The sequence below is a fragment of the Trachypithecus francoisi genome, unplaced genomic scaffold, assembly GCF_009764315.1.
Source record: "Trachypithecus francoisi isolate TF-2019V2 unplaced genomic scaffold, Tfra_2.0 Lachesis_group21, whole genome shotgun sequence".
NCBI classification, from domain to species: Eukaryota; Metazoa; Chordata; class Mammalia; order Primates; family Cercopithecidae; genus Trachypithecus; species Trachypithecus francoisi.
Genome location: NW_022681467.1, coordinates 37738054 through 37758645, shown reverse-complemented (window position 1 = coordinate 37758645; position 20592 = coordinate 37738054). Strand labels below are relative to the sequence as shown.

The following is a 20592-nucleotide window of genomic DNA, read 5'->3' as shown; positions in this document are numbered from 1 at the left end:
ATAGGGAGGTGTTTGGTCTTTTTTTTTTTTTTTTGGCTTGGAGAATGTTCATATTTTTGTCTGCGTCCAGATACAACTTGTTTTTGTCTTGTTTCATCGTGGCCTCAGAGCGGCCTTGCCTGTGGTTGGTCTTCCGTGAAATTGTCCATGTTCAGCAGGAGAACACCAAGGCCCACCTGTGCCAGGTCAGCTCCCAGAATTCAGGGGCTGCTTTTCTCCCTCTCATATCTCCCCTTTTCAGAGTTTTGCCCACACCACCCTATGTAGTCCCTTGCCCCGGTCCCTGTTTATCCCAGCACCTGGCATCCAGATGGTCTCTGGGGAAGGAAGGAAGTGACCAAGGGAAGGAGTGGGGACAGACTCAGTGTATATTCTTGGGCAAGTCATTTCCTGTCTCGAGACCTCACTTTGCTGATCTATAAAATGAGTCAATAATTTTCTCAAAAGACCCTTCCAAATCTGACTTTTGAGGATTCTATAAATACCATGGCGCAGCTCTCCAGGGACAAGGACATCCCCAAATACATTTTTTGAACAACAACAACAAAAAAAGACTGCCTTGGAAAAGCAACACTGTTGAAGAGTAGGAAACATTTTCACACGCAGAGAGAAATGTAAAAATAGGGCTCAGCACTCTCAGGAGAAGAGAATGAGAAAAGGAAAGCGGAGATTGATAATGGATGAATATAATGAGATGGCAATTTTGGTTTCAAAAGAATGTGATTAGCACCTAATGACTGCCACCATTCCCTGGTCAATCTACTGTAACTAGCCACTAATGGAAAAATAATGCCCTCGGCTTGCTCACTTTGAAGATGGAGATGAGTCTCTCTTTCATACTTTTCCCCCTCATATTTTTTTTTCCTTCAAGAGATTAGCCCTTATTAGATTGTAGCTCCCCAAAAAGGGAAATGGATGTGTGATCAAAGTCTGCCAATTACGGGGTCATTACCACTCCATCCCAGCGGCTCTATTAGGCATCCCTCCTCTGCTTCTGTCAACATCGTCACAGCCTCCAGGCCCACTCAGTCCCCTTCAGCCTCCACTAAGGGAGACAGAGGCTCCCAGGACCATGACAGGGCCTGTGTGGTTCCCCACAAAGTGCCACTCACTTATCACAACTGTTCTGTTTGGTTTAGGATTGTCGAGGGATAGGTGCATGCTGGGGTGTCTCCTGGAAGGCATGGTGTTTGTTGATGGTGAGAGGACCCCAAACTGCCATTCAAGGATTCTGGGAGTGAACAGAAGAGACTTTCATCAAATCTCTGCAGGATGTCACAGGACAGAGAAAGGGCACACATTTACTCTCTGGGGCCCCATGAGATGGCATAGGCAAAATACAGTGAGACTGAGTAAAGAAAAAACTCTGGCGAGTCTGTCCGAAAGTGAGGCCAAAAGTTGGAGAAGTGGTGAGCTATCTGTCATGGAGGGTATCCAAGTGATAGATGCTATGGATCTGCTTCTCAGCTGCTTGGAAGGCATTGTGGATGGGAACTCAACTAGGCCATTTTCAAGGTCACCGACACCTCTAAGATCCCAGGATATTTGCCCTCTGAAAGCACAGAAGCCACCTCATTCACTAATTATTTCACTCATTCATTCATCCTAAAGAGGTCTTTCAAGCACATCTGAAGTATAGAGCCAGCATCACGTTCTGGAGACACAGTCGTCACAAAGATGCTGCCCTTTCCCTGGAGAAGCCCAGGGCCAAGTTGAGAAACAGTTAAATTATGAGATGCAAAGAAGTCCATCTAATAATAGAAGTAACTGGCTTTACCTGGGGATGCAGTGGGGTGAGGGAGAGTGAACAGAGAAGATTCCACAAAGAAGATGCCTGCACTGAGTTTTGAAGGATATGTAGGAGTTTGTCAGATGGACTCGGGTGGAAGGGAATTTCAGGCAAAGGGAAGAGCATGTGAAAAGTCTTATAAAGTTTAAATACCTTATAACTGGCAATATAGATATAAGGACAAGAATTGAGGCTGCAGGGGCATTTGGGGTGAAGTCGTTAAGGAAGTTGCACTAAAGAGTTTGAAATGTATCCTGAAGGCAATGGCAAGAGGAGTCACTGGGTCCTATTCACATTTTAGAAAGATCTCTCTGACTACAGTGGAGAATGAATTGGAAGGGACAAACCCAAAACAAAAGAAACCAATGAGGAGACTCGTAGGGAAGTATTTTAAAGTCACTATTTGCAAAAATTATGGCTGCATAGCAGCATTAGCTGGGGAGCTTTAAACACTACCAGTGCCCGTGCCCCACCCCAGAGAGTCTGACTTCATTGGTCTTGGGGAGGACCTTGCCTTTGGGAGTCGTAAAGCCTCCCCAGGTGATTCTAATGTGCAGTCATAAAGAGACCTTAAGATAATGGTAACCCAAACCCTGGCACATGGCAAGTACTCAACACAATTCTTTTTTCAAAAAATCAGTATGAAAACAGTCATGCTGTCCTGCTTTTGGCTTCACCTCACTTTCAGGGGGACATATTTGGATGAACAATTGGCTTTTATCACAGAGGGTTTCAGGTACAAAATCCACCCTCAATAGATCATCTTCGACATCCAGAAATCCAGTGCTAACACTGAAAGCAGGAACCTCCCTTCACATACAGAGAACAGACCTGGAAAGTTGCCTGGAGGAGCTGGAGCTACCTGGCTGGGATAGAGGAGGAGGCTAGGGCTGGAATCTGAGTTCTAAGAGTTACCTGCAGTACCTAAAAGCATCTTCCACCTAGAGATGGCCTAAATTGGTGGCAGGATGGATGCAAGGTTTGGTAGAATGAGGAGCAAGAAGAGAAACAGAAAAAGAAGGAGAAAGAACAAGGGAGAAAAGTGAGACATAAGCCCCACATTTGTAAAATGAGCACTTACCTATCCTTATAACATTTTTGCCCTACCCAGATTTAGGTCAGAGATTGATGCCCAAAGCCTAGCACCTGTTTTGATTCTCTTCTAGGATGTTTGTCTAAGGACATTAGACATAGAAAGAACAAAATTATGACCCATTAATAGCTAGGAAGGCACTTTATTACCACAATCTAAAACCTAAGAAAGGCTAAGTTGTAGAATATGGCTCAGCCTGAGAAGTCCAGGCAAAGAACTCCTTCCTGTACCCTCTAATGAATCTGAAGTTGCTAGGTAGCAGAATGAGCACGAATTCCACCTACTCAACCACTGCATGGATGAGGATCATAGTCATGCTTCTATAAGAAAAGTCAGCAAGCTATAGCCATAGGCTAAATCTAGCCCAACACCTATCTATCTATCTATCTATCTAATTATTTATTGAGACAAAGTCTCACTGTTGCCCAGGCTGGAGTGCAGTGGGGTGATCTTGGCTCACTACAACCTCCACCTCCTGGGTTCAAGCAATTCTTTTGCCTCAGCTTCCTGAGTAGCTGGGACTACAGGCATGTGTCACCATGCCCAGCTAATTTTTGTATTTTTAGTACAGATGAGGTTTCACCATATTGGCAAGCTGGTCTTCAACTGCTGACCTTGTGATCTGCCCGCCTCAGCCTCCCAAAGTGCTGGGATTACAGGCATGAGCCACTGCACCCGGTCCCAGTGCCTATTTTTGTAAATAGAGATGTATTGGAACACAGCCATGGCCATTTGTTTGCTTTTTATCTGTGACTGTTTTCACTCTACAACAGTAGAGTCGAGTATGAGTTTGAGTTGTTGCAACAGAGTCTACACAACTCACAAAGCCCAAACTGCTTTCTAGTTTGCCCATTACAGAAAAAGCATTGCAACTCCCACTCTAGGAAAAGACTCACTCAGGTTGATTTAACACTTGACAGACCAGATGCAAGACAGGTGGAACCGTGCGTGAGCCCTGGCCTGTTCAGAATCTGCCAATAAAACAGGGCTTATTGAGGGGCTGAATTTCGGATCAACCTGGTTACAGGTTCTTCCTTGCTTAGGATGGACCTAGTAAGGAATAGATGGGCAAAGGCAAGGCTGGTGTATTAAGATGAATGGTGGGTTCTCCTGCACTGCTGACAGAGAGCTGTGTAGACTGAAGGTGTTACAAATTCAGTCTCAGAAGCAATGCAAGGGCATGAGCAGGATGTTCAGCCTATACTACTAAAGGTAGGGTAGAGACAGTAATCAAAACACGGTCTGATCATCATGCTTCTACAGCTTTTCTATAGCTGTTTCCACGCCCTTAACTGCCCGTCCTCCCTCTCTATGAAATAACTGACTGTACCCTTCCCTGTATTTCCATACCACTTGACTCGTAACTCTTGCAAATTGTCTCATGTTTGTTGACTTGTCTGTCTTATCGGTGGTTGCCATCCTCTTAAACTGACTGATGACTTCTATCTCCTCCCTACCCCTAAGCTCTGGGTGTCTGTGTCCAACTGCCTATTCAACATCAGCTTGGATGTCTAATAGGCATCTCAAATGTGGCTGCCATTATTTGTTATTTTGAACATTTTTTTTTAAAGTATGCAGTATTCAATGCTAGGCACTCTTCTAAGCACTTTACCCAAAATACAACACTTAATTCTTACCTCCCCAATCCTGTTTCTAACCCAGGCTTCTCCATCTCAATAAATAACATCTCTCTCCACTCAGTTCTTCAACGATCTAAGGGTCAGCCTTCATTCCTCTCTTTCCTTCACAGTCGGCATCTGTGGCAGATGTGTTGGTGCCCTGCACACATCCACTCTACACTCACTGTTCCCATGTATGCCCACCTGATGGTTTCCTCCTGTAAGCACCTGTGACTTTTTGCCTGAGGGCTTCTTCAAGACAGAAGAATATGCACACTCTGCCCATAGAGCATGGAAGAAGTGCTGGGGAGTTTCCAAGAGTTGTCCTCAACCAATACTGGATGAGAACTCATCAATAACTACCCCAACTTTGCACCACCCCCATGGTGGGATAGCTGTGAGGCATGAGATGTGCCCACTGGATTAAGCCCCAGTTGCCCACAGTGGTAACCTGCTCATTGATGGGCCCTATATTGACTTCATTCCCTTGATTGTACCACTTCCCCATTCTCCCACCCAAACTCCCTGGGATTGCCTCCCAAACAAACTACTTGTGCCTGACTTCTTATCTCTGAGTCTGCTTCTGAGCAACCCAAGTCAACAATATTCAACTGCACATCCTGCAAATAATCACTTCTCACATGTCCACCACCACCACCCTTGTCTAAGAGTCCAAGGTACCATCATGTGTTGCCTGGAGTACTGCCACAACTTTCTAGCAGATCTCCCTGCTTCCTCCATGGCCCTCCCAGAGCCTGTGTTCCATACATGAGCCAGATTGTACTTTGTAATACATGAATCAGATCAGATGATTCCCCTGCCCAAAACCCTCTGATGATTTTTCATCATACTTAGAATAATGCCCAATTAATTAACCAGTAATAGCAATGCTTTATATAATCTGGACTCCCCCATCCACTCTAGATACTACCATTACTAATTCTCCCCTCTTCACATCACTCCAGTCCTTGAATATGGTCATTTGGTTGCTGCCTGACCATCTTTGCACCTGTTGTTCCCTCTGCCTGAAAAGCACTTTCTACTTTTCTTGGTGTGACTGGTTCTTTCATATTAAGGAATTACAGTATCTATCATGAATGAAGTTCCCCTTATCTGCAGTTTTGCTTTTCATGGTTTCAGTTACCCAAGGTCAATTGCAGTAAAAAAAATTAAGATATTTAGAGAGAGAGAGAAAGACTGCATTTACATAACTTATAGTATATTGTTGTCATTCTATTGCTGTTCTTAATCTCTTGCTATGCCTAATTTATAAATTGAACTTTATCACAAGTATGTATGTATAAGAAAAAACATAGTATATATAGGGTTCGGTAATATCCATGGTTTCAGGAGTCCCCACTGGGGGGTGTAGGAACAAATCCTCCAAGGATAAGTGAGGACTACTGTAACTTAAATGTTACCTTCTTGGAGAAGCCCTCCCAGAGTGTATAATCTGCAATAATTCTCATTCCTCATCACTATCCCTTTATCCTGCTTTCTTTTCATCATAGCATTTTTCATATCTAAAATTACACATTTACTTTTTCATTTGCTACATTTCCTAGTTGACTGGAAGCTCAAGGGGAACTTGTCTGTTTCTCTCTATCCCTAGTACCTAAAACAGTGCCCAGCCCATGTTAGGGGCTCAATAAGTATCTGTTGAGTGTATGAATGAATAATTCAATGAATGGACAAGCGATTCCCCTACTGGGCTAGATTTGTCAACTCATGACACAGAAGACATCAATAACATTTGAAACAATGAACAAGAGAATTGGTCCATGGACAGACCAAAATCTACGTCCTCCCCAGGCCCCATCCAAGGACATCCAGCCCTTTCCACTAGGAGTCCCATCGCACTGGGTCTCACTTCCCCCTGTTGGTTCATCTCTACTTATATAAAGCTCCTATCTCAGGCCACTCTAACCACTCTGTCCTTGCTTTTTAGGCCTTACCAGAGGGGCAGACAGCTTCGTGGGACACAGCCAAGGAGGATGAAAACCGCAATAAGAATCGATATGGGAACATCATATCCTGTAGGTGCCCTTCTGGGAGCTCCTAAGATTCGGGTGTTGAGGACACAGGGGAAAAGAGGCTATTATTATTATTTACCTGGAATTTGTTATCAAATAATCTTTGATGTCTCTAGCTTTGTATCCATATGCCAAGATGGAAGCTTTATTTCAGCCTTATTGTCATCCCTAGACTGGATGACAGAGCATGGCTGATCTCAGCTGGAGGGAACAGGCAGGGAGCTGGGTCAGGGCAGAGCAGAACCATGAAGCCTCTTGGGGAAGAACCTCTGAAGGTTGGGTCTCACCGAGCATTGCCTGCTCAATTCCTCAGGTCGGGGAGGAAGCCCAGCCAAAAGGGCTGGCATGCAGAAGACCCCACAGCTGGACAAAGAGATGAGCTCTGTGTTCCCAGAAGCTCCTCTAATTCAAAGGAGGACTTTGGCAGCAACCTGGGGTGAGGAGCATGGGCCCCAGCCTATGAGGGAGGGGCCAGGAGCACCCGGGCAAGAGAACGGTGCTCCTCCAAGAAGGTGGAGTCACATTGGCTGATGCTCAGAAGTAAAGGCTGATGCTCAGAAGAAGCCAGTAACTCTGGCATACACCTGGGGCTTGGGGTATGCCCAGCTCAGGTCCCACAGAAGCCCGGGGCTACTCCTATCATACAAGAGACAGAGTTTAAGGCAACACAGATTCTACCTGACCCCACTATAGCAGGGCAGGGGCTCCGAGGTGAGGGCCTGCCCTCAGGTCTGCATCAGTGCAGCTCGGGAGGTACTGAGCCTGCAGGGGAAAGCACGTTCTTATGCAGGGCTGAGGAAGGACATTGCCTTTGCTCAACAATGAGATTTACCTTTCCTGTAGGCAACCCCAGTGAGTGACTCATTGATGAAGTCAGCGGTGCAGAGTAGTTAGCGCCCTCTGGAGTCAAACTGCCCAGGTTTCTATCCCAACTGTAGGGCCCGGGGAAAGTTATCTGACCTCTGTAAACTTTCGTTTCCTCCCCTTTAAAATGATGAAGATAATAGGAGGAGCATTTAAAGGCACATAAAACTCTTGCTGCAGTGCCTGGCACCATTACTCTTACCCATAGGGTTACTTTCTTGAGGTCACTGATGAGCAGCATGGATCTATCATTCCACCTTATTTCATTAACCAGGATTCACTGAGTACTCAGGACATGTCCTGTGGGGACATGGAATAAGGCAGGTTGGTGAGGGAGAGGTGGGCATGATCAGATGTCTATTTTGGAAAGATCACTAGGGCAGCAGATATGGAAGGTGCACTTCATTGGGAAAGGCTGGTAGCAGAGGGATCAGTCAGCAGACTACTGCAATAGTCTCACCAAGGGATAATGGGGCCTGAACAATGACAATAACTTGTGTGTGACAGGTGCATGGTATTCAGTTCTGGGGGGTGAGGAAGAGAGAGACTGCCACATAACTGAATGTCATGCATAGGTAACACACAAGTATTGTCACTGCCAAACATTGGTAGGTACAGCCTTCAAAGTAACATAAATATAGAGAAGACAAAGTTATCTCGTACAAAATGCTAAGCATGTATTCTAATTAGAACAGGAGTCTACAACAGCCTTTGTCTGACTCAGTGTAACCAACCTGAACCTTTTGACATCTCACCAGTGGTGTGAGGAGCATCCCTTGGTCTCAGCTCAGAGTAACCCAGTTCATCCAAACGGAAAAAAAAAAAAAAAGGATCCTGAATGACAAATTATTTCTAGCACAATTCAGAGTTTTGTTTTGTTTTGTTTTGTTTTAACTGTCTAGACATTGCCTAAGAAAAAACTTGGAGGAAGAAAGAGTAAGATACAGGCAGATTGTAAAGGAAGAAAAAGGCAGAAGTTTTAGCTTAGCTGTTTCCTGTGCTGATTTAGGAATGGGCTATGAATGGTAGAACTAATCAGAAAACATTTATAATTTTTCTCTTGGAAGATGGTAATTCAGACAGCAAGATTTCTTGCAAGTGAAGTGTTGAGAACTGATGTTCAAACAGTCAGCAAACAGGTATTAAGACTTATAACATGTGGGCCTTCTCTAAGCAGACCCTGTGATGGGTCCTGGGAGGTAGAGCTCTTGCTCCTGGGGAGCCCCCACTCCGCCACAGGGAGCTGCCTGCCCTGTCTGGTCCCCAGCATTCTCTGCTCCTGCACTGTGGATACTGTACCCTAAAATATATAGTCACTTATCTCCTTGTTAGGCTGTGAGTTCAGACAGGGTCCATACATTGTAAGTTATGTGATCTTAGTCTATCACTCTAACTTTTATTCTCTGTAAAACAGGTTTAAAAATGTCTTTCTCCTAGAGATGTGGCACAGATAAGGAAAAAATGACAGCCAGGTGTGGTGGCTCATGCCTGTAATCTCAGCACTTTGCGAGGCCGAGGCAAGCAGATCCCTTGAGCTCAGGAGTTCAAGACCAGCCTAAACCCCATCTCTACAAAAAGTACAAAACGTTAGCTGGGTGTGAGGGTGCACGCCTGTGGTCCTAGCTACTCAGAGGGCTGAGGTGGGGGGATTGCTTGAGTCCAGGAGGTGAAGGCTGCAGTGAGCCATGATTGCACCACTGCATTCCAGCCTGAGTGATAGAGTGAGACTCTGCCTCAAAAAAAGGAAAAATAAAAAGAAAGAGAGAAGGAAGGAAGAAAGGGGGGAAGGAGAAAAGGAGAAGGGGAAATGACTAGAGCACACTGAAGGGACCCTGAATCCTTGAGAGACAAGGATACTCAGGCTGGGCTACCTATCCAGGCCCAAGCCTAGGGGGGCCTGAGGTCAGAAGGCATGCTCTGTATCTCCCCTGGATTGCCACTGCAGCAGCCTAGCCCAGATCATCATCCGCTGTCACTTGGCGCTGCCCAATCTCCTTTCTGGTTACTCTACAGCTAATTTGGCCCCATCTTTTTGCCTGTCTGATCCCTGATAGAAGCCAGAAAAACTTCTTTGAAACATGAATTGGATGATGTCATTTTCCCACTAAAAACCCTTCAAATGGTTTCCCTTCACTTTTCAGTTTTCCTTATGGAAAGGCCCTCGGCCGTCTTTTCAGTCTTATTTCACAGGATACCCTCTCTGTCACAGCCTCTCCCCTGAAGCCACACTGGCTTTCCTTCAGTTCCTTGAGCGCCCCATGCCCTTCTATGTCACAGGGCCTTTGCACATTCTGTTCTATTAAAGTTCTCTTCCTTCCTCTCTGTGACTTGCAATGGTCCATGTATTCTTCAGATCTCAGCTCAGTCATCCCTTGCTTAGGGAATTCTTCTGATCCTTTGAATATGTTCAGAGCCCCACTATTCACTCCTAGAGCACAATATATGTCTTCTTAGCCCTCGTCATGACTGTGGCTTGACAGGCATTTGGAGGAATGTTGATGGCCATCTCCATGGCTAGAATAGATGCTCCATGACAATAGGACCACGACTCCCTTCCACTTTGGTTTCCCCAAACCTGGCCTATGGTTGGTGCCCAGTAAATAGGAACTGAGTGTGGGAGAGTCTCTGAAGGGCATGAGCAGTGGTCTCTTCTCTGCTTCCCAACTATGATAGAGAACACCCAGAAAGGAGGGGTGAAGAAAGCTGGGCCCAGTGGCACTTGGAACAATGATATTCCAGTAAGGAAGAAGATATTGAGCCTGAATGAAGACAGTGGCAAGATGGGACACAAGACAGAGAAGGATGAGAACAATCTAACCCTTCTGCGAGCTGCTTCTGAGAAGGCAGGATCCAGGAAGTCAGGAAAAATGAAGGCAATGAGAACTCCAGCGCTGGGACTGCAGAAGATACCATCAGTGTCCCACCTACTTCCCACGGCCTCGCTGTGAGCAGCACGCAGCTGGTAGGGTGGGTGTACAGGGCCAGGATGAGGGTGAAACATGCAGGGAGATGCCCATGCTCAGCCGTTGACCCTGCATGGGCACAATTCTGGGAGCGAGCTCCTCCTTAAAGCCTATGGCTGAGGCTCTGAGCTTGTTTCACCCTAGCCCTGCCCTGCCTGCAGCTCTTAGACTGAGGACTTTCTCCAAAGCTGGGAAAGGATCCCCCTACCCAGACACAGGCAGCCTGCAAATCCTGAAGGGTTAATAACCCCAGGAGAAGCCCTCCACCATGAAATACCCCAGCTTCTTCACCGTTCCCCTGAAGTTCCTTCCGGAGTTCCCATAGGGATGAGGATGAGCTACCTGCAATCCTAATGGGGTTGAAAACTCACCCTTAATAAGCTACTTTCTCTTCCCTGTCATACATCCCCCCTTTCCTACTGGTATTCCTGTCTCCTCCTACATAAACTGCTTGGACTAAAATCTCTGTCTTAGATCTACTTCTGAGAAACCCAAATGGAGACAGAGAGAATTGAAGCACCTTGACAATACCACCGTGATGGGTTTAAATAAACCAGAATCTCCTTTCTAATTTAAGAGTCAATCATTCTGCAAGAGATCAGGGCCAGAGCAGGTCTGCATTCAGTGCTGAAAGGAGACAGTGCTGAGGTAACCAGTGAATTCAGAAAGCAGCGCAAGACATAAAGGGGAATCAAGAAAAAAAGAGAAATGGGGAAAAAAAAAACCTGGAATTGAAATGGAATATGTAAAAAAGAAACAGCCCCGAGAAATGGAAACTGTTCCTGCCCTTGTATGTGTCCCTCCCAAAGGCAAAGCCTGCCGCAGCTTGATAAATAGAAATATTCTTGGCGCAAGAAGAAAACTGGCTGTGATTAGCATCTTAAGGAACCCAGAGCACTGTGAGGCTGGAGTGGAGGACAAAGGCCCAGGCCAGGGAGAACAGAAAAGATTAAAGGGGACGAGTAGGAGGGAGGGCACTGCCTACAAATGAAACAATGAGAGATCTTGACAAAATATCCCCTTTCTTCCAAGTGTTTCTATTTAGAATTTAGTAATAGAGACAGTGGGGTTTCTAGGGAGTGGACATGGAAAGGAAGTGAAAGGGAAGGAAGTGAATGGGTAAAATAAGAACAAAGAGTTCTTTGCTTCCAAGTAACTCTAGGACACAGACTGTTGGCAAGGGGAAATTCAGGAATCCCAAAGCATTCTCCATGTAAAGTTTTAGAGGTGCTTCCTAGACTGGCAGGAAGGAGCTGACACTGAGAAGCTGAAGTGATCACAGAGGTTGCAAATGTTACAAAATGAGGCCCCCTTCTGGGATCAGTTGTTTATAAAGGTATAATCTAGATGTAGAAAGACTACAAGGGATAGTGCAGTACCTTGGGGCTAAATTCCATCCTCAGACCACGAAGGATTCGGTAGGGAGGGGTTACCAGGACCCAAAGAGAGATGACCTGACCAGAGGTGGGTGCGACCTTTGGTGGCAAGGCAGCCACCCATGGTGACCCCACCAAGGGGTGCTGGAGGAGTAAGTACCTCCATCACACTCTCCTCCCTCCGCCCAATCTTCTGCCTGTGCTTTCCATTGGCTGAACCCACCCAGAATCCAGAGAACAGGGGATCTGTTGACCTAATCCAGTGGTTCTCAAAGTGTAATGCCTAGAGCAGCGGCATCAGCGTGACCTGGGAACTCATTAGAGGTGCTAATTCTTGGGCTCCACCCCAGACTTACTGAATCAGAAATTCTGAGGACAGAGTCTAGCAATCTGTATTTCTAAAAGCCCTCCAGGTGATAGTGATGCATGTGCAACTTTGAGAATGTCCAATCTTGGCCATAGCAATCAGCCGCCTGGATTAGAGAGCCAGATGAAGTGGAGAGGGGGTTTGAGGGCACACAGGATATCAGCACATTTTCTGAGACTTCTGTTCCACCAATCTAGGAAAAGCCACGGGGCTCAGGTGTATTGGGGTCTTAGACATGAGGTCAGGTGGGCTCAGGTTTCCATCGCAGTTCTGTTGTTTACCTTCAGCACCATCACTTCACCTTCAGGTTCTCACCTGCCAGAGCTCCTCAGCCAAATTAAGCCTCAACTGGCCACAGTGGCAACTTGCTGAATGACATGCCCCTATTAGATTTCTTCTCTGTATCACTTCCCACTCCCCTCCTGGTGTTTTCTGTGATCACCCCCCACACCAACTACTTGCATCCAAATACATATCTCATGTTCTTCTTCTGAGGAAATACAAATAAGAAACCTCCCTTCCTTCCTTCAGAAAGGCCCGTCATTGGGGCAGTGGGCAGTGCCTAGATGGCATCCTTAGGACACAGGTGGTCCTCTCCTGGTGCTTGCCCCTCTCAACTTCAGTCCCCTTCAGTCCCTCAAAGGTTGCATCTACTGGAGCAGCTCCTCCGAGGACCCCACAAAGGGGAGTTTTCCCATTTCAGCCAGCATGGATCTGGCAGGACAAGGAGGTACACAGAATGTCGGGCTGTCTCTGTGTCATGCCCAAGCCAGCCTCTCTTGATAATGGTAATTCAAACAAGATTGAATGTGCAGACCTTTAACTTCAGTGAGGTACCCAGGCAGTCTCGGCAGAATTACCTGCCTCCTCCTTATCCACTCTTGCAAGATGATGGCATTAACATTTCCAATACTTGTAGGAAATGGTTTTTCAGCTCCACAATTCATTGTAATGAGTCAAATCTCTTTTCTCTGAAAAAAAAAAATGCACTGTTGTTCTTTACCCTTTGTAGTGCCCAGAAGATGGGAAGAAAGAATATCAAGTATCCAAATAATATCCTCTCCCCAGCCCCACCTCTTTGAAGTGATTCTCTCTTTAAGTGGATGTGGGTTGAGGTGACAGGTTTACTGGGCTATCTTTGAAGATGAAGGGAGGGAGAAGGAGTTGTGGTTTGTTCTGAGAGTTAGAACTGTATGAAGGAGGAAAGTGAACCCTCTATCTGGGGTGGCCATGAGACCTTAGTGGGATGAGGACCAATGTTGGAGTCCAAGAACTTGGAGGAAAGTGGGAGCTGGAGAGGTATGGCATAGCAGGGTATGGAGGTCATGGATCTCACGGTTCCAGGAGAGTAAGGACCCTACAACTCTAAAAGGAAGCCCTTATCGCTATACCTTCTCCTGAGTTATTAAGCTTTTTGGAGCCTTGAGTTTCTCATTCATGAAATGGGATGATGATAATAGACCTCAGAGGGTTACTCTGAGAATCAAATGGCATAGCATCCTATGGCATTTGGTAAGTGCCTGGAACATCTTACACTTTCCGCACAGGTAAATTTCTGTTCCCCACCACCTGGCACAAGGTGAGTCTCTAGTCTTATGGCCCATTTCCAGTAAGATCTTCTGGTCTTTCCCAAGACCGATTGAAGTGAATAACCAGAGCATCTCTATGCTAAATCACTAAACATTGGTCTGTATACTCAAACCTGAAGGTGTATCAGAATCATCTGGAAGCCATATTAAAATGCACATTGCTGGGCCCCACCCCACAGTTCTGATTCAGTGAGTCTGGGCTGGGGCCCAAGAATTTCCATTTCAAACAAGTTCCCAGGTGCTGCTGATGCTATTGGCCCAGGTCTAGAATAAAAACAAAACTGAATTTATATATTTGTGTTAATTTCTTACAGCATACCAGGTGGGTTCATATTTTACATCTTTTAATCCTTGCAGCAAGCCTGCATAGATATATATGATTTGGATGTTATAGCTGGGTAAATAAAGGCTCGGGAGGTGGTAACCTGCCCCAGGTGATATGGTTAGGGTGTGACAAGCCTCATGTCTGCCTTCAGACCCCACCCAATCCATAACCTCCCTTCTGCTAAAGGCAAGAATTGGCTGCTAGTTTTAGGAAGGGATAGGCTGGGTCTACAGGTGTGGTGAGGGGTCAGCTATGAGGAGAGGAAGAATTTGAGCCCAGGATCCAGGCGCAACTGCCAGCTTGGATGGAGGTGGTCTTTGAACATGCAAAGACCCTGTGGTCAGAGTGAACATAGTACATTTGAGCAACTGAAAGAAGACCACAGTTATCAGAGCAGTATGTGAAGCTGGAGAGAGAAGTAGGTCCCAAACCATCAGATCATGCAAGACATTGCGGGGTGTGCTAGGCTTTGTCCTCTGTCAGTGGTGTTCTGTAGCTGACTCATACCAGCTTGCACGAGCAGATTGTTAAATTTTCAGGAATTTTGTGAGCTGGTTGATGCTATGTTGATAGCTTGAAATCGGTCATGGTGGGAGTATTTACACCACAGAAATCAGCAGATATTACTGATTAGGGCCTTTTTTCCCACAGAGAGCTGTTTGTTAAACATTTACCAACATACCACTGGTCTTTGACTTCAAGCAAGGAAAAGCAGATTGACTGCAGACTGAGTGATGATGTTCCCCTAGACTTGTGTTAAATGGAGCTCTTTGAATCTGTGTCTTGGTACCATGTCTCCCTTGTGCCTTCTGCCACCAGCTTCCTCCTTCCCATAGCCAGCTCTTGCCCATCTCTCACCTCAGCTGAGAGCTGGGGGGGCCAGGCACCTGCACCTTCCTCTTGCCTCATTGAGGAGTTTGCTTCTCCTCTACATGACTCTTAACTCCTCTCCTTGTCTTGAATATCAAACAAGGAGTACCAAATTAGCTGTTTTTCAAGCTTGCAAAATGTAGATAGAGCATAATGAACATTCTGGGCTGCTTGTAAATTACCTCGTATAAACGCCTTCCCATCGCCTGCTGCCCCATCTTTCTCCATGTGCGTGTGGGTAAACACGATTTTTTATCCTTCTAATTATATAAAGTTAGAAGAAGAAGGGGACACAGAATAATATTAGCATCTCCCAAAAGAAATAAATAAACCATGAGGACACTGCCACTCCTTGCGATGCCTTTCTGGTGGACCTGCAGCTGAATTCCACCCTTTAGTGAAAACACACAGTAGTTCTTTGCCTCTGCAGATAGATGAATCTGTATTTGGTACAGAGAGCAAATGGAGAGCCCCAAGTTTCTAAGTATGTCTGCTATTAGCTCACTGCCTGCCTCATATTCAGCCCCCAAACCATCATTTATTAAGCACCTGCTGTGTACCAGGCATTGTCCTAGCATTTTTTCTTTAGAGCAGTTTTAGGTTTACAGAAAAGTTGAGCAGAAAGTACATCATTCCCATGTACTCCCTCCCACCCACGTACTGTTTCCCCTATTATTAACATCTTGCATTATTGTGGTACATTCATTACAATTAATATTGATTTATTATTATTAGCTAAAGTCCACAGTTTATTCGGGTTTGCTTTTTATGTTGTACAGTTCTATAGGATTTGACAAATGTACAGTGACATATATCCACTATTGCACTATTGTATAGAACAGTTTCACTGCCTTAAACATCCTCTGTGCTCCTATTCATCCTTCCCTCCTCCCAAGTGCCTGGAAACTACTGATCTTTTTCCTCTGTCTAGAGTTTTATCTTCTTCCGGAATATCATATAGTCAGAATCATACAGTATGGAGCCTTTTCAGATTGGCTTCTTTCACTTAGCAGTATGCATTTAAGTTTCCTCCATGTCTATTGTGGCTTGATAACTCATTTCTGCTTCTCACTGAACCGTGTGCCATTGCATGGATATATAATGAATACTCCTTGACTTACAGTGAGGTGATATCCCCATAAACCCATAAGTTTAAAATATCATAAGTCAAAAATGCATTTAATATGCCTAACCTGCCAAACATCATAGCTTAGCCTAGCCTACGTTAAACATGCTCAGAACACTTACATTAGCCTATAGTTGGGCAAAATCATCTAATACAAAGTGCATTTTATAATAAAGTATTGAATATGTCAGGGAGTTGATTGAACACTGTACCAAAAATTAAAAACAGAACAATTATATGTGTACTCAAATTATGGTTTCTACTGAATGCATGTTGCTTTGGAACTATCATAAAGTTAAAAAATCCTAAGTCTAATCATCCTAAGTGAGGGACCGTCTGCACCACAATTTGTTTATCCATTCACCTATTGAAGGACATATTGGTTGTCTCCAAGTTTTTGCAATTTTAAGCAAAGCTGCTATAAACATACATGTGCAGGTTTTCCTGTGGACATAAGTTTTCACCCCATTTGGGTGAATACCAAGAAGTGCAATTGCTGGATCCTAGTATGGTAAGAGTATGTTTAGTTTCGTAAGAAACTGTCAAACTGTCTTCCAAAGAGGCTGTACCATTTTGCATTCCTACCAGCAGTGAATGACAGGCCTTGCTGTGCCACATCCTCCCCAGCCTTTGGTGGTGTCAGTGTTTTGGATTTTGGCCATCCTAATATGTATGTAGTGGTATCCTGTTGTTTTAATTTGCAATTTCTTAATGACACATGATGTTAAACATCTTTTCTTAAGCTTATTTGCCATCTGTATATCTTCCTTGATTAGGCGTCTGTTCAGATCTTTCCCCCATTTTTTAAACAGATCATTTGTTTTCTCACTGAGTTTTAAGAGTTCCTTGTGTAATTTTGATACAAGTCCTTTCTGAGATATGTGTTTGGCAAATATTTCCTCCCAGTCTGTGGCTTGTCCTCTCATTTCTTCACGTCCTAGCACTTTTCACACCTATTTTTCTCATTTAATCCTCTCGTGCCATATAGTATTGGCTCCATGTTGCTAAAGAAACCAAAGCTAAGAGAGATCAATTGATTTGCTAGGTGATGGAGCTAACATTTGAAGCCAAATCTGATCACAGCTCCGTATCTCACATCATATATTAAAAGTTTATCTCACTTGACATAAGTTAGCTGTGGAGGCATGAACTTTGGTAACATCATAATAAAGCACCTTTCCACTGTCCCAGAAAAGAAACACTGTATTAGGCTGCCCTGCAGAGCCCAGCATGATTCCTTGGGTCTCCGTGGCTTCACAGGGCATGGAGGGCCTTCTGAATGAAACACCTGCTGCTGCCTCCTCTGTCTCCCCTCCCATCGCTGTTCCCCTCACACTCTGTTTTCCCAGGATAGGAGACCCTTGCAGCTCCCCAACTGTGCTTGCTTTTTTCAGGATATCCCTTCACTCTAGCAGTTCCCTCTGATGGAAAGACTTCCTCATTGTGCACTGGCCAAACCTGACTCATTTTTAATTCCTCATTCACATGTCACTACACAAAGCCCTCTATTCCCCATCTTCTAGATTTGGAAGTTTTGCTTCTGCATATAGTCTGTCTCCACTAAATTGACAAACTCCTTAAACATGAGTATCACATTTGACAGCACTTTCTTAATCCCTTCAACTAGCCAGGCACAGAGTAGGTATGCAGTAAACAAGTTCTTCATAAATGAAAGAGAGATGTTATCAAACACCATCATCTGGTGGCTAGAGATTGCTTTCATCCGCAAGAACACTTAACTAAAATAAGTAAGTTTGTTTCTTTTTGTTTTGTTTTTCATCATTTTTGCTTTCTGGTTTTTCAACTTCATTTTATATTTTAAAAATTCCCTTTCAACATTTTAAACCAGAATCTCTGTTTCCAGTGCTGTGGGCCCCAGGGAGGCATAACTCAACAAATAAAGGAGATTTCTGAATCAATAAGTCATAATGAGACCATTGAGTGAAAACACAATGTGCATTTTCACTTTTTTAAGGCCCACAGCTTCTGGAACTGCTGGTAACAGAGGCTTGATGCCCTGGGCTGAGAGTCAGGTGCCAGGCTTTGTCTGAATTCCAGCCTGCTGGATGGGCTGTCCCCCAGGGAGTCCTCTTCGGGGCTAGAATCCTGCAGGAACTAGGGACCAACTGTTTGCACAGACTCCAGCTGTAGTGTCTGTGAGATGCCTGAGGCTCTGGGGCAGCAAGTTATGTGGACGGAGTAGGGTTTCAGGGTCAGAAAATTGTAATCGAGAAGTCCTCTCTGCCACTCACACGATGCATAACTTTGGAAATTTGCTTAATCTTTCTGAGTCTCAGTGCCTTCATCTGTGAAATGGGAAGGCTCATAATACCATATCATTCTGGTATCCTTATAATAACCTATACAGCTATTTTGAGGCATAAATGATTGAACGAGATAATGTATGTAAAGTTTCTAGTACCTACCAGGAATTCAATAAAGGTTAACTTCAAACACCTCCCCCATGTCACACTCCACTCTCCCACCCACCCAAAGGGATTGCTTAGACCACCCACCTGCTCCTCTAGTTGCTTCTACTGAAACTTTTCCCCCGATGAATAAGAAAAGTGGCATTTAGTGTAACTCGCTGTCTAGCACAGTGCCTGCCTGCCACATGGCAGATACTCAATGAATGATTCTTAAATGAATGGATAGATATGGGGTGTATCTTATACCAGCCCTAGGCCCGTTTGTCCATAACAGGACCCATTCCTTACCTTCTCCCACTCTACTGTGTATTGCAGGTAACTGACCCCTGTAGGTTGCATTTTTCAGGCTCTCCTGTCAGCCGTCTAGGTTTGGCCAACGACACGCACTGGGAGACTGGAGAGAAGAAGAAAAGGAGAAGCCAGGGTATTACAATTACAGTTGCCTTCCTTAGCAGTAAGGGAAGCACCTCCTCATCTCCAGCTCCTACGAGAATCCCATTGTGGCTTCAGGTTCCAGCAGGTGGCCCCAGCTCCTGAGCACTGTGCACTCTACCACCTCCCTCCATCCCTTCAGCCCAAGGGCAGGCAGTCTCTCATTGTTGCTCCTTATCTCTGAGTTTCTCCACTGTCTTCTATCTGGCTGCTTAACTCTTCTGTCACCCAGGCAACCACTTCTCTAGTTAATTCCCTCTGCTGGGTATATTTGAAGTGGTTTCTAACATTATGCTTACACCCCTTTGGAAGCAGGAGCGACTGAACTCAGAGTTAAGATAACTTCACTCCTCTGTGCTCTAGCATTCAGTGACCATGTGGCCAGTCAGGCTTTCTGGAGCCTCAGTTTCCTCATTTGTAACAAGGGCTAACAGAACCCGTCCTACTTCTCTCCTGCAGGCTCACTGTGAGAACCCAATGAGGTCATCCAATTATACCTCTTCCATGTATTACTGAGTACCTGCTATATGTCAGGACCTTTTAAAGGTGCAGGGGATGGAGCAGGGAATAAAGCATAATGTCCCAGTTCTCCCAGGTCTTGGTTAGTTGCAAATAAATGTGCCTTGTAAACTGCAGAATGCTGTATCATTCTAAGAGGATAAGCTGACCTGACCTCCTTGACTCCCAGAAAACCCCTGGGGATGTCCAGAGTTCTCCAGCCCACTTCTTAGGGACCCCATTCCTGCCCTAGAGGAAGGTGAATTAGGATGCAGTAGCTGCACAATGATAGGTGCACAGTGACCTGGGTAGCAAACCAAGGTCCCTCCTCCCAACCAGACCCAACCAGTGTTCCGCTTGTGTGTGTCTTTTAGCGTGTCAGAGCTCACTTAATTAATTGTAAAGGATTATCCTGATTCTTCTGCTGTACTCGTTTTCTTTTAATGGTTTTCATTTGGTGTTACTTGAAGTAAGCATGCTATCAAATAAAGCCTGCAAATCTTGTTTATGTCTAGATTGTGTTTGAAAAGGTATCCTCTCTAACACGATTTTTAGTTATTGATGACCTCTTTTACAATGATTTAGTCAGCCTCACTTTAATGATAGTATTGATAACAATATATGGCTGACAATCTATCTACAACAATACTCCAAGGGGCAAATGAAAATGCAATTTGTGCATGTGTGGAAGATAGGTAAACTTGTTTGTTTTTAAACAACATGAAAATGGAGTGTATTAATCCAGATGCAACACTCTCCTGTCCTGAGCATTTTTATATGGTCTCTCTTACATTGTCCTATGAAGCAGGTATTTCCATTCCCCGTTTTAATGATTAAATCACTAAGACTTAAAGAAACAGGTGACTAATCCAGTTAGGTAATGACAAAATCAGAAGGGAAGGTAGAAAAATGAGAAGTGCTTACCTCCCTGAGCCTCCACTTCCTCATCTATAAATGGGAACAGTAACTGAGGGTAGTGTTGAGAGTTAAATGAGAGAGTAGCACAATGCCTGATATGCCTTGCCATCATTAATAAACAGTAGCTCTAAAGGAGGACATAGCTGCCTCCTCACCTAGGGCCTCTTATCAACCATCCCCTTGATTTCTGCTCTCTCTGCAGACGACCATTCCCGGGTGAGACTGCTGGTGCTGGATGGAGACCCGCACTCTGACTACATCAATGCCAACTACATTGACGTGAGTGTCTTAATGGGGCTGG

At 44.9% G+C, this 20592-nt stretch overlaps 1 protein-coding gene across 6 annotated transcripts in view; it reads left to right on the top strand.

Annotated features, from left to right (window-relative positions):
- The window catches only part of LOC117068784 (receptor-type tyrosine-protein phosphatase T), a 123413-nt gene that overhangs the window by 37075 nt on the left and 65746 nt on the right, over positions 1 to 20592 (top strand). For 5 of the 6 annotated variants that reach the window (XM_033186438.1, XM_033186437.1, XM_033186435.1 and 2 more), the window contains exons 3-5: positions 6450 to 6537; positions 6848 to 6970; positions 20494 to 20570. In XM_033186438.1, coding sequence (XP_033042329.1) covers positions 6450 to 6537; positions 6848 to 6970; positions 20494 to 20570 — 288 coding nt within the window. The remainder of the gene's footprint in view (positions 1 to 6449; positions 6538 to 6847; positions 6971 to 20493; positions 20571 to 20592) is intronic. The other variant, XM_033186440.1, reaches the window with a different exon arrangement.